Source organism: Aquarana catesbeiana, linkage group LG05 (assembly GCF_042186555.1).
Source record: "Aquarana catesbeiana isolate 2022-GZ linkage group LG05, ASM4218655v1, whole genome shotgun sequence".
Lineage (NCBI taxonomy): Eukaryota > Metazoa > Chordata > Amphibia > Anura > Ranidae > Aquarana > Aquarana catesbeiana.
Window position 1 is genome coordinate 521545383 of NC_133328.1, and position 13880 is coordinate 521559262.

Consider the following 13880-nt stretch of genomic DNA (forward strand, 5'->3'; position numbering starts at 1 on the left):
CCCCCTTGTTCCCCCCTCCCCAAACTTTTCTATTAAGATCAATAGCACAACTATCTGTCCCTCCCCTAATGCTGGGTGTAATCCTAGACTCTCACCTGTTTTCAGCCTCACATCCAATTATTAAGTCTTGCCACCATCACCTCCAGACCAATTCTAAAGTACGTCCATTCTTAATCAATGACACCAGCATGCTACTTCCTTGTTATCTCTTGTTTTGACTATTGTAAATACCTCCTTGTTGACCTACCTCCACACAGGCTATTCCCCCTACAGTCTATCAAGAATGCTGCTGCCAGACTCACCCACCTTACCAATAGCATAGTGTGTACAAGCCCTCTCTGCCATCCCTCCACTGATTTCAAATCGCCCAACAAATAAAATTCAAAATACTAACAACATACAACTCTGCCCCAGCTTTAATGCTAAACCCATCTCAAAAAATCGCTCAAACCATTCTCTTTGCTCCTTCCGAGACCTCTTGCTCTCTTGCCCCCTCACCACCTCCTCCCATGCTTGTCTCTAGGACTCCTCCAAAGCCTCTTCCATCCTCTGGAACTACACCAACTTGTATGGCTATCTCCTACTCTGCCTGCCTATTTGCCCTGAAAACTCAGCTCCTCAGGGAAGCCTATCACTTGTCTACCTAACAGCTGAATTTTAGTGTTTCCAGCAACTCATCCCCACACAGTCATTACCTTTTGTATCACTTGCCTTTTAGATTGTTATCTCTCATGAGCAGGGCCCTCATAACTCACTTGTCTTGAATTGTATTGTAAATGTACTAAATGTACTATCTCTCTTTATATTATAAAACATTGCACAAACTGATTTCACAATATAAATCATGTATAACAATAGTTAATAATAATTAGTGTATACTTTCATAATACAGCAATACCTCGGTTTGCGAGTAACGCAATACATGAGCTCTTTGAAAGACGAGCAACATTTTTTTTTTAATTTTTACTTGATATGCAAGTGCTGACTTGATATATGAGCAGTACAAGGATCACAGTTTTAATGTAAAAAAAGTGGAATTACACTCACAATGTATATCCCGCGTTAAGGAGTCTGGTGCTCATCCATGTAGTAAAGCCGCTGGTGTATACAGTAAAGCCGCTGGTGTATATATTACTGTATGTGTCCAGAGGTTCGGGGGCGCTGGTGGCTCCCAGCGCTTCCTGGAGTACTCAGAGATGCTCAAAGACACTCCCAGCTGGATGGGGCGGGGCGTAACGTGCATCAGAGCACCCGGATGTGTCAACAGTTCCTGAGTGTCTCTGAGTTCTCCAGGAAGCGATGGGAGCCACCAGAGCCAGGGCTGTCTTTAATATTGATTGGACCCTGGGCAAACATTTTCTTGGGCCCCCTCTTCCACGCAATTTCGCTCTCCACATGCTTTGAGACATACAATAAATAGCAGCTAGACTACAAATCAGTTTACTGAATCATATCAGGCAGCGATTGCGATTGGTTGCCAGAGGTTACAGTGTATCATTACCGCACACTGACTGGCTGCTAGAGGTTACAGCACACATTATGGCTCACTGTTATTTTATAGAGGTTACAGCACATGACTTCTGCTTGTTGATTGGTTGCTAGAGATTACTGTACACCAATACTGCTCACTGATTGATTGCTAGAGGTTACTGAACATCTATACCACTCACTAATTGGTTGTTAGAGGTTACTGCAAATTATTACTGCTCACTGATTGGTTGCAAGAGATTAGTGCACAGCATTACTGCTCACTGATTGGTTGCTAAAGGTTACAGCACATCATCTCCTCACTGCCTGCCTGCGTACTCACATGCACCAAAATTTAGGGTGCTGTGGCACCATGTTATTTTGAAAAGGGTTCCACCTCCAATTTGCTTACTTTTGCAGAACAGGCTGATGTTAGGCTTAATGACCACAGCTGTAGGCAGGACTTTCAAGCATTCTCCTTTACCTCCCCAGTGGGCAGGATTCAGCAGAAGTGATGGTGGATGTGACCTCAGGGGGACATGATATACATATGAATGCCACCTCTATTTACATATCAATGCCGCAGTCTATGACTATTTACATAAAGCTGGGCAGCAGCAGAAGTTTACACTAAGATATTTGACACAGCACGGGACTAAAACTTTAAGGGATAAGGGAATTTAAACTGGGATAGTTGGCAAGTATGAGGCAGCTGCTTTGGGCCCGACTACAATGATGGGGCCCAGGGCAGCTGCCCCTTTTGCCCTGCCTTAAAAACGGTCCTGACCAGCGCCCCCACACCTCTGGTCACATACAGCACTGCATACACAAGCGCCCCCGCACCTCTGGCCACATACAGTACTGCATACACCAGCAGTGGTTGTGGAACGAATCATCTGCGATTCCTTTATTTCTTATGGGTAAACTCTCTTTGATATACGGGTGCTTTGGATTACAAGCATGCTTTTGGAACTAATTATGCTCGTAATCCAAGGTATTACTGTACCTAGCTCCTTTAAGATCTCTTTGCAGCCAGCCTGGCAAAATAGCCCAAAGCACTAATCTTTTCAAAAACTTGCTTCCCTGCTAAGTTTTCTACTGCGCTATGATCTGTGGTCTTTGCAAAACGTAGCAAGCCTAGTTTTTTTTTTTTTTACAGAAATGCAATCAACCTGCAACAGTAACACCCTCACAAATGAGATAAGTAAGCATAGGGATGGAATGCACACTTGAAACAAGCTACCTCCTGAACCTTTTTTAGGATTACGTTCTGAAGTGATGTAGTATGTTATGTTATATTATAAGGGTATCCCATTTTTATCTGCTTTGCCTGCAAATATTTTAACCATTTTAATAAGTTTAAAAGAAAGTCTTAAACTGTTACTAAACTCACAACAGTAAAATCAGTCTGTATATTCAATAAAGCATGCTTGTTATACTCACTGTGGAACCTAAGTGCTTAATGCTCCACATTGTGTAAAAAGGCTGTAAACCTGTCTTCTTTGATCCTCCCCTTCTTCCACAGTCCCCAATCCATCTGCTGATAGTAGAGAGCCTTGGGGACACTCTGCACATGCTCAGTTTGGTGTGTATTGCTAGAGAGTTTTTTTCCTGGGCGGGTGCATGTGATTGGCACATCAGCACTGTCCAGACAGAGGGTCAGTGGTCCTGCAGCCTCATAGGACAGTCAGAGGAGAATGAAAACTCCTCCTACAAGCTATAACCAGACACTGATAGAAGTCATAAAACTGCTATATACTGCTGATGAGAAAAGGTATTTAGCAGTTTATATTTACTAAAATAATTGCATTTCCATGTTATGTGTACTGTGGGAGACCAGATATAGTGAATGCAGGGCCCTGGGTTAAGTAACACTTTAACATTTTTTGATTTATTGTTTAGATTTACAGGCATATCTAAATATACTGTATATATAATTATAACCATACATATTATATAGTTTCGTAAGAAAGCCTAATGGTGAACCTGCCTCCATTACTGGGCTCGGGTTTTGGATATTAGCATGAAGTATCCTCATGGACCCTTTTAAAATTTGCAGCATCATATTCTATTGTTAAGGTTTTCTTTGATAAATACTTCTCAAATGATTTTATTCTACAAAGGACACATCCTAATTCAAATACAATTTATTTGTTAAAGGAACTCCTTTGTGGACATCTTACGCGCCATTCTCCTCTCACTAGAAGTTCTTATTGAAGATCCTGAGCTTCAGGTCAATGGATTTATTCTAATCATAGACTGGAGCAATTTTTCCTTCAAGCAAGCCTCCAAGCTCACGCCTTCGATTCTCAGGCTGGCCATCGAAGGCTTGCAGGTATGAAGAGACTGAAATGTTTTTCATTTTATTGTGAATACATTTACAGAGAAGTTTATAAAGTAGCTACACCTTGATAGTGATATGTAAGTACAGATGGCAAACCATGTATGCCCAAACGATGCAGGAAGAGAAGGGGGGGGGGCATGGAATAGTAGGGTAACAAGGGAATGGAACAAACAAGGGGAATGAGGGGAATGAGGGTAAAAATAACAGAATTGAACAGTAAAATCAGCTTTGTTTTTTCATCATTCTTGATATGTGTTTGCAGTTGTGCTCATAATATTTCTATCCAACTAATGGAGCTGATCTAGTAGGAAACAATGTCTCAACATCTATTATTGACCTCAAGGGCTATTTGTTGGTGTATGCCTCCACAGAAAGATGTATCTTGTTCCATGGTTGGATGATAATTCGGGTTGTACAGATACTTTGTTGTGTTAAGAGGTAGCGGATATTTTTAAAAGTCAGTGTTCCGCAAAAAGCTTGTTCTGACTACCAAGTGATATTTCAGAAAGGCAGGATAATTGGTATTGTCTCTGTTGAAGTGCAAGGAGCCGGTTGTGAATAAACACCACCTCTTAAAAACTTTTTGTTTTGGTTATCATTATTTAGTTTGGCATGAAACCATTCTCTCCACGTTAATGTTTTATTGGCAATGAAAAGGTTTATGAAGTAAATGACAGCCAGTTAGCCATTGTTTCTCTCTGGGTCAATAGGAGACAAGTATCAGTCCAATCTGTCCTTACCCTGTTGAGATGTGCTGGAGAGAAACAAACAACTAAACAAGCAACTCCAGGGGTCTTTAAAAAAATCTATGGCCTGTATGTAATTAAAAAAAATTGAATAGTTACATCCCAAAAGCATGATACATTGAGGCAATCCTATAATTAATGTGCCAAAGGTGCTGCCACCAGGCCACATTTTGGACAGTGTTTAGGGTAAGTGTAGGCAGGTTGAAATAAGTTGGTTTAGCAAATACGCAGCTGGCCCAGACAGGGGGAAAGGGTTAATTGTTGTGAGCTCAGATCCCACGCTTTTTGGTCCTAGCCAGACCACTTGTGCTATAAAAAGAGGAAGGCTGAGGTCCAGCCGTTTGCTTGGTTCTGTTCCTACTCGCGGCTGAAGGTACTGGGACTGCTGCGCCTTGCAGTCTTCTGAAGGCACCAGGATTTTCGGACACATCCAAGCCATGGAGAATTGCAAGATGGACTCTCACCTCACGGAGGTATGCCTGGGCCGCCACACTACAATAGTTAAGGGAGAAGGACATTGTTCATATTGAACTGTTATGCAGCAACTTTTTCAGTAAAGTTTCATTAACCGTTCTAAGTCTGGTCTGAATGTATTCAAAGGCTTGCATGTTGGTTTTGGTGTATCAGAAGAACTAGGGTCTGTATAGCACTAAAAATGAATGCTCAAGGGTTAATGTTCTGACTCCCTCCTTAGTGGTCGTATCCATTAGCAACCGGTTCCAAACTTTCATTACAGAGATCTATGGCCTGGTCATGAGGTACAGGAAGGAAGGAGTTAACAAGTGCAAGAATGAGGTCTATGTGCAGGGTGGGACCCCATAGACCTTGTGTTCCTGTCCTTGGGGGACATGAAGTATGCCATGAAGTTTTGCATACTTGCTCTAACATTGTGATATTGCTTGGTTTTAGAAATAAATGTATAGTTTTAGAAAGATTTAGGAGTCTGGGAAGCTGCTTATCTTTATTAGATATAAGAAGGGGGTTTTTGGGACTTTGAGTGAGGCACAAGATGCGTGGTAGGAGAAACTGTAAAATTGTTTAATAGACATATAAACAAAGCATTACTTAATAAACATGTGATACATGGTTGAACATGAGTATTTTATCTGTATACAAGGCGATGGCATTCAAAAAGAGGAATTCATATATATACATGCACGCATCTAAAAATCGCATAGTATCCCATGGAAGTAACTAGCATAAAAAGCCAAATGCTTGTTGAGTAATGGATACAAATGGGTTGTAGGATGCAAATGATTCACAGTTGTGGTCAAGCTATGTGTTGGGAACATGATGACATCGATAGGATCGACGCGTTTTGTTTCCAGATGCCACTCATCAGGAGAAAACATATAGCATATGTATAAATTGTTCTGTATAAGCAATGTTGCAAGTCAGGATCTGCGAGGCAAGTCTATCCTGGGAGCTGAGGGAATGAACCCAAGGAAGAAGCGAGCACACCAACACACCCCAGGAGCACCCTCCAAACGTAATAGGCAAGGGTGAAAAAATACAAATATGTCTGGTGACCTGTGATCATGCTCATGCCTCAGAGCATGTCTCTGTGCGATGTCACCAGACATATTTGAATTTTTTCACCCTTGCCTAATACGTTTGGGGGGTGCTCCTGGGATGTGTTGGTGCACTTGCTTCTTCCTTGGGTTGCCCAGGTATAATTTCCTTATAATTTTGATAAGAGAAGTTTGAAGTTTAAGTAGAGGTTATTCTACACATCTTAATACCAAGGTAGGTGATGTGGTCACTAACTACTGAGTAACCCAACATGTGTGCGCATGACTTGGGGGGAGGGGGAGGACCAAGACAGCAATAAGACATCACATTTTTCTACATTAATTTTGTAGCCTGAAATGTCCTCTATTCATCCAAGTTGTTTCTCAGCTTGGTTAGCCTTTGATGTAAACACCAAGAGTTCATCAGCTAATAAAGCTGTCTCCTATCAATGAGAGATAACTACATAAGGGCTCCATCGCAAGGTTGAAAAGCAGCAAAGCTAAGGAACATCCCTGGCAGTGCCCTCCTGAAGTTGTGTGTGGGGAGCCAGAAAACTTGGAGTATGCATTCTGGTGTTCAGAGATTTATACATTCTGGATAGGAAGTGGTACACAAATGCCCAGTCGTTCCGGGACCCTGAAGGGCCAACTATAAAATACATTGTCAAAAGGTTATTCTATGTCTAATGAAAAAAAATGCCTTTCAGTGTGCTGGATATGCTCTGTGGTGTTCCAACACTGCCAGAACTTTTCTAATATACATTTGCCTTATAGAAGGGATCCATACTGTAGAAGGGAACTTTTTAAACAAAGGGCCAGTTTACTGTCCTTTAGACTTAAGGGGGGGCCAGACTGTGGCCATTGGGAGTAGAAAATGTCCCAACGTCAGTGGCCCAGTCGTTGGTGCCATTAAAAACAACTGTGCCCCATCATTTGATGTCATTGGGAGGAATTGTGCCCTATCATTGGTGTCATTGGGCCCCATTGTTGGTATCATTGGGCCCCATTGCTGGTGTCATTGGGAGGAACAGTGTCCCCTCTTTGTTGTCATTGGGAGGGCTTCTGCCCCTTAATGGGTGTCAGTGGAGAGAATTATACCCCATTGTTGATATCAGTGGATGAAAACAGTGCCCCAAGGGCCAGATAGGAGCAAACAAAGGGCTGCAGTTTGGACACCACTGCCTTATAGGAAGCATTTACATGTTTTTTTTCATTACTGCTTAAATAATAATTACAGGTAGAATAGTGGCGATTTGGAGATTTGCAGCTTATTTCTCTTGTAATGTTTTACAATCATATAACAGCTCTATTGTAACAGCTCTTTTTTAGCACAATCACACTAATAATACATGGTAATTTATAGCTACAATATCTCTTAAGTTACCAGGTTTCCCAATGAGCTCCAGTGGTCATATTTGAGCAGGGCAGAGCTAATCCAGCCCTGTCCTGTCTCCCGCCAACAGATCACTATTATAGGAATCTATTGATTGCCAATATAAGTGCAAGTTAGATTATGTCAATTGATCTGTTGGTGTAAAAGGGTGTAGGCAGATACTGTTTCCTTTTGCCTCAAGGGAGGAGAGTAGTATGGTAAATCCACCAGTAAAATTAACAACGTTGTCAAAAGTCACACCATAACACGCAGTCTTTTATTCTACTGCCCCCTTCTGTCGCTAAATGTAATCTTTAACATTGAAATGAAATGGGTTATGAGTGGTGGTCTGGACTGTGTGTTTTTGGGGTGACTTTTGATAAAGTTGTCAGTTTGCTGGTTGAGGGAAATGTGTTTTTTGTATCTTATTTACCATAACTGAATTTTATATTTATTTATATATATATATATATATATATATATATATATATATATATATATATATATATATTTGAATAAAACTAGCTAAACCACATGGGACACCATGGCAACAGATCCTCAATATTACAGGCAACCCTGGTATAATAGCTCTTAACAACTTTGGGGGTACTTTAACACACTGTTTGTATTTGAGAGGGCACTTTGATAGGCTATCATACCGAAACAGGCATCTGGTAAAGGGGGGTGGCTGGTAGGCAGCACAGGCACCTTTAGTAACCAGGTACCAGGTCCTCATTTCAACTCTGTAGGGTTCCCAGATGGCGGAGCCAGGTGTAGTGTCTCTGCGCTATCCCTCCTCGACGGGAAACCCCTCCCTAACGCTAAGCGCACTGTCACTAGCCAGCGGGGATCTTGTCCCTACACTATCCACTTTGCAAATGCACACCAACTGCAGTGGGGCAATTTTATTTATTAGCATTAACCTCACTAAAGATGGCCGTGGTGGTCATTCAGTGCAACAGCATCCAAATGGACAGCTGCTCCCCTAATGACACCTAGAGAGGACTTAGAAGAACAAAACCTCCTCTCAACCTCTATGCCCTCTGCACAGCGGCTGCCAGAACATCGCTGCCTACAGATGGGAGAATGAACAGCACCTGCCTACACATCGCTGCATATTTTTCTGCAATAAGAGAACTGAAACATTTGTAATAAATGTTTGAAAAAAAAAAAGCCTAATTCTTGCTTTTCTAGGCCTTGTTTCAAGTGAGAGCACATGATTTCCTGCACAGAATGTGACTGTTTTCTATAGGCTATAAAAGCCACATTACACAGTTAGAGAATTACATGCTGGTAATCAAATGCCTCATTGCTAGAACAATGCTGACATTTTACACACAACAATTTTCTTTACTGCATTCTAGATTTCTTTTTATTGCAGTAGTTTCACTCAATTGATCCTCTACTTAGCTGCACACAATGTAATTTGGCACATGCATGCACATTATTACTGAGGTAGGCCATCATACAGGTCAAACCGCATTACATTACAGTGTCCAGTTAATGGCTGGTACACATAGGGGTTGATTTACTAAAACTGGAGAGTGAAAAATTTAGGTGCAGCTGTGCATAGAAACCAATCAGCTTCCAGTATTGTCAAGGCTTAATTGGACAAGCTGAAGTTGGAAGCTTGTTGGCTACTAGGGATGAGCTTCGAGTTCGAGTTGAACTCATGCTCAACAGCGGGAGCCTCCCTCCATGCCATCATGGATGTGAAGCGGCCCGAAAAGATGATGAAGACAAGAAGATGAAGACAAGAAGATGAAGACAAGAAGATGAAGAGAAGAAGCGTCAGTTCTGGTATGGATTTTAAGGGGAACCCCGCGCCAAAATTAAAAAAGAAAACGGCGTGGGGTCCCCCCAAAAATCCATACCAGACCCTTATCCGAGCACGCAACCTGGCAGGCCGCAGGAAAAGAGGGGGGGACGAGAGAGCGTCCCCCCTCCTGAACCGTACCAGGCCACATGCCCTCAACATTGGGAGGGTGCTTTGGGGTAGCCCCCAAAACACCTTGTCCCCATGTTGATGTGGACAAGGGCCTCATCCCCACAACCCTTGCCCGGTGGTTGTGGGGGTCTGCAGGCGGGGGGCTTATCGGAATCTGGAAGCCCCCTTTAACAAGGGGACCCCCAGATCCCTGCCCTCCCCCCTGTGTGAAATGGTAAGGTGGTGCAAAAGTACCCCTACCATTTCACAAAAAAACTGTCAAAAATGTTTAAAATGACAAGAGACAGTTTTTGAGAATTCCTTTATTTAAATGCTTCTTCTTTCTTCTATCTTCTTTCTTCTATCTTCTATCTTCCTTTGGTTTCTTCCTCCATCTTCTGGTTCTTCTGGTTCTTCCTCCGGTGTTCTCGTCCGGCATCTTCCTCCGTCTGCGTCTTTTTCCTTTCTTCTCCTCTGGCCGCTCCGCATCCATGATGGCATGGAGGGAGGCTCCCGCTGTGTGACGTTTCTCCTCTTCTGACGGTTCTTAAATAACGGGGGGCGGAGCCACCTGGTGACCCCGCCCCCCTCTGATGCATAGGGACTTGACGGGGACTTCCCTGTGGCATTTCCCGTGATGTCAGAAGGGGGCGGGGTTACGTAACGGGTGACCCCCCCTCTGACGTCACGGGGAATGCCACAGGGAAGTCCCGTCAAGTCCCCGTGTGTCAGAGGGGGGTGGGGTCACCGGGTGGCCCTGCCCCCCCGTTATTTAAGACCCGTCAGAAGAGGAGAAGCATCACACAGCGGGAGCCTCCCTCCATGCCATCATGGATGCGGAGCTGGCCGAGGAGAAGAAGGGAAGAAGACGCCAACGCCACGGAGGAAGATGCCGGACGAGAACACCGGAGGAAGAACCAGAAGAAGAAGAAGATGGAGGAAGAAACCGAAGGAAGATAGAAGAAAGAAGATAGAAGAAGCATTTAAATAAAGGAATTGTCAAAAACTGTCTCTTGTCATTTTTAACATTTTTGACAGTTTTTTTGTGAAATGGTAGGCCCTTACCATTTCACACAGGGGGGAGGGCCAGGATCTGGGGGTCCCCTTGTTAAAGGGGGCTTCCAGATTCCGATAAGCCCCCTGCCCGCAGACCCCCACAACCACCGGCCAAGGGTTGTGGGGATGAGGCCCTTGTCCTCATCAACATGGGGACAAGGTGTTTTGGGGGGCTACCACAAAGCACCCTCCCAATGTTGAGGGCATGTTGCCTGGTACGGTTCAGGAGGGGGGGGGCGCTCTCTCGCCCCCCCCCTTTTCCTGCGGACTGCCAGGTTGCATGCTCAGATAAGGGTCTGGTATGGATTTTTAGGGGGACCCCACACCATTTTTTATTTAAATTTTGGCGTGGGGTTACCCTTAAAATCCATACCAGACCTGAAGGGTCTGGTATAGATTTTGAGGGGGACCCCACACCATTTTTTTTTTTGAATTTTGGCCAGGGTTCCCCTTAATATCCATACCAGACCTGAAGGGCCTGGTATGGAATTTAGGGGGACCCCCCACGCCTTTTTTTTTTTAATTTTGGTTCGGGGTTCCCCTGTGGCAAATTCCCGTGCTGTTTTTATCAATGAACTTTTATGTGTATAGTCGGACCGGCAATTCATTAATAGCCGGAGTAGTTTTAAATGACTTTTTTTCCTTTGAAATGTCATTTTGCTGTCAGACTGTTCTAAACATGGGAAACATGCGCCCCTTTACAGGCATACTATAGACACCCCCCAGGTACGAAATTTAAAGGGATATTACACTTTTATTGTTTCACTTTAAGCATTATTAAAATCACTGCTCCCGAAAAAACTTCGTTTTTAAAACTTTTTTTTGCATTGATCCATATCCCCTGGGGCAGGACCCAGGTCCCCAAACACTTTTTATGACAATAACTTGCATATAAGCCTTTAAAATTAGCACTTTTGATTATTCATGTTCGTGTCCCATAGACTTTAATGGTGTTCGCGTGTTCAAACAAATTTTTTGCCTGTTCGCAAGTTCTGGTGCAAACCGAACAGGGGGTGTTCGGCTCATCCCTATTGGCTACCATGCACAGCTGCACCAGATTCTGAGTGCTCCAGTTTAAGTAAATCAACCCCAATATATTTTGGGGATTTCCTTTCTCCTAGATATGCAAAACATTCCGCTTTGGAAGACATCCAAAGGTACCAGTGCATAGACTAGAAGTAATTAATTCAAGAGCTACATCCTACTTTGCAGGGTTGGATCTTACTTTTTACCATGTGAAATGATAAGTTAGGTTAGGTCAGTAGTTCTGTCACTTCTGAGTTAGCCTATTTAGTGTCTTCTGGACAATGGTACACCACACATTGTGAGGGCACACAAAGGGTGCAAATTATATGGAAAATGAAAGATAGGAATTGCCATGGAGTTTTACAGACAGCTCTTCTTTCAGGCATTTGATAAATTAGCTTCTCTATGTCCTGGGATTGTAAGCCTTTTCCTGTTGCTTTCCGTAGAAGGAGCATACTTCAACAAGGTTACATTACATCATTATTAGAGCAGTTTAAATCAAGATATGTCTTTAGAGGCAAATGTTTGTTTCCAATTGCCCATACAGTCAACTCCACCAACCAAGATTCTTGTCAGAGAATGTGACTTGTCTCCCTATCCCCTCTTCCCTTAAAGAGAACCTGAATTATGGCTTATGGGGCTGTGCCCAAAAAAGGCAAAGGAGTAGTTACCAGTATTAGCAGTGGTGACCATGCACTTATTTTTTACTCATTACTTACTTACCGTGCCTTGGTAAGTAAGTGGCAAGTAAGTAACTAAATAGTAACTAAAAATAGCTAAATAACTAAAATTAAAAGTCTAGTCAAAAAACCTACACGTTTCAGCCCATAGGGGCCTTAATCATGGCTACCACAAACAATTTCAAACAATATTAAATGCCCACCCTCCCATGCACTAGAGGAGGAACAGGTAATCAACTTTTAAAAAGGGAGACACACACTAGGGTTGTCCCGATACCACTTTTTTAAGACAGAGTACAAGTACCGATACTTTTTTAAAGTACTCGTTACAGATTATGGATACTTTTTTAATGTGATGTGACAGTTTTCAAAGCACAATGCAGACTAATGATATCTTCTTTATAATTGATAGATGACACTGATAGGCAGCACTTATGGGCACTGATAGGTGGCACTTATGGGCTCTGATGGGCAGGCACTAATGGCTACTGAAATGCAGCACTGATTGGCGATTGCTGACCTGGCATAATAAATGATATAAATGATTAGAGAAAAGGAAGGATTTTGCAATGCTATACAGCATTGCAAAATCCTTCCTTTCCTCTCATCATTCATGTCATTTATCATATAGTATATGCTGCGACACCCATCTTGGTACACCTTGCACTTGGACGCAGTAAGCAGCTGCGGACATCTTGTTAAACACAGCCCAAACTGTATGTGCTGGGTGTAACAAGATGTCCGCTGCTGGCTTACTGCGGCCGAGCGCAGGGTGTACCAAGATGGGCGTTGGGATATTCAACCTCTGACGGTGACACGGAATGTCACTTCCGTTACCGAATGTGACAACTCTAGTCACCTATTCTGATGGAACATGCGGCTGCACCCTGCACCCCTGCCCCGGCCAGCTTACCTAGTTCCACTTCCGCCAACCTGTTGAGGACTCGCTCTCTGCGCCGCCCTCTCCGTCCCGCTGACTTCCGGTTGCGAGCAACACTGCCTTATTCCCATGTATTGGATTAATAATGGGAGCATTTGTGCGAGTACAAATACTTGCGCAAATGCTCTGTATCGGGACAACCCTAACACGCATAATGGAGCCCTGCTCAAAGGTGACCACTGGATCTCATAGGGAAACCTGCTAACTTCAGAAATATTGTAGCTATGATTTAACTTTACAATATTAGTGTGCTTGTGCTACAAAGAGAAAACACATATGGATCTATTAAATGTATACAAAAAAAATATTCATGAAAATATAAAAGATAAAGTATGTGCAAATAGCACTTATCCAAAGTTATAATAAATAACTCCACAAAAAAGAAGTGTCAAAACCAAGTAAAAAAATCTTAACAAAAAGAGCAGCTTATACAGAGGTTGGGGTGAACAAGATTACTTAAAGAGGAGCTCCAGTCTGGAAAAAAGAAATTAAAAGTCAGCAGCTACAGCTACTGTAGCTGCTGCAGCTGCTGACTCTTAATACAAGGACACTTACCTGTCCAGGGATCCTGCAATGTTGGCACCCCGGGCCAATTTATCAATTGGCTTTGGGTGCAGGCACCAGCATTGTAAGTAATTGAAACTGGCAGTGAAGCCTTCATGCTTCACAGACGGTTTCCTACTACGCATGCACGTGTCGTGCTGCGCTTTCTGAATGGTCCCACCATCTTCTAGGACCCGTGTTTGTCCCAGAAGGCAGCGGATGGAAAGGAGAAGGGGCATTCATTTGAAATCTGCCTGGCATTGACATA

General features: G+C 43.1%; 1 protein-coding gene across 3 annotated transcripts in view; it reads left to right on the forward strand.

Annotated features, from left to right (window-relative positions):
- Positions 1 to 13880, forward strand: part of CLVS1 (clavesin 1) — a 181106-nt gene that overhangs the window by 88513 nt on the left and 78713 nt on the right. For all 3 annotated transcript variants that reach the window (XM_073631695.1, XM_073631697.1, XM_073631696.1), the window contains one exon: positions 3628 to 3802. In XM_073631695.1, coding sequence (XP_073487796.1) covers positions 3628 to 3802 — 175 coding nt within the window. The remainder of the gene's footprint in view (positions 1 to 3627; positions 3803 to 13880) is intronic.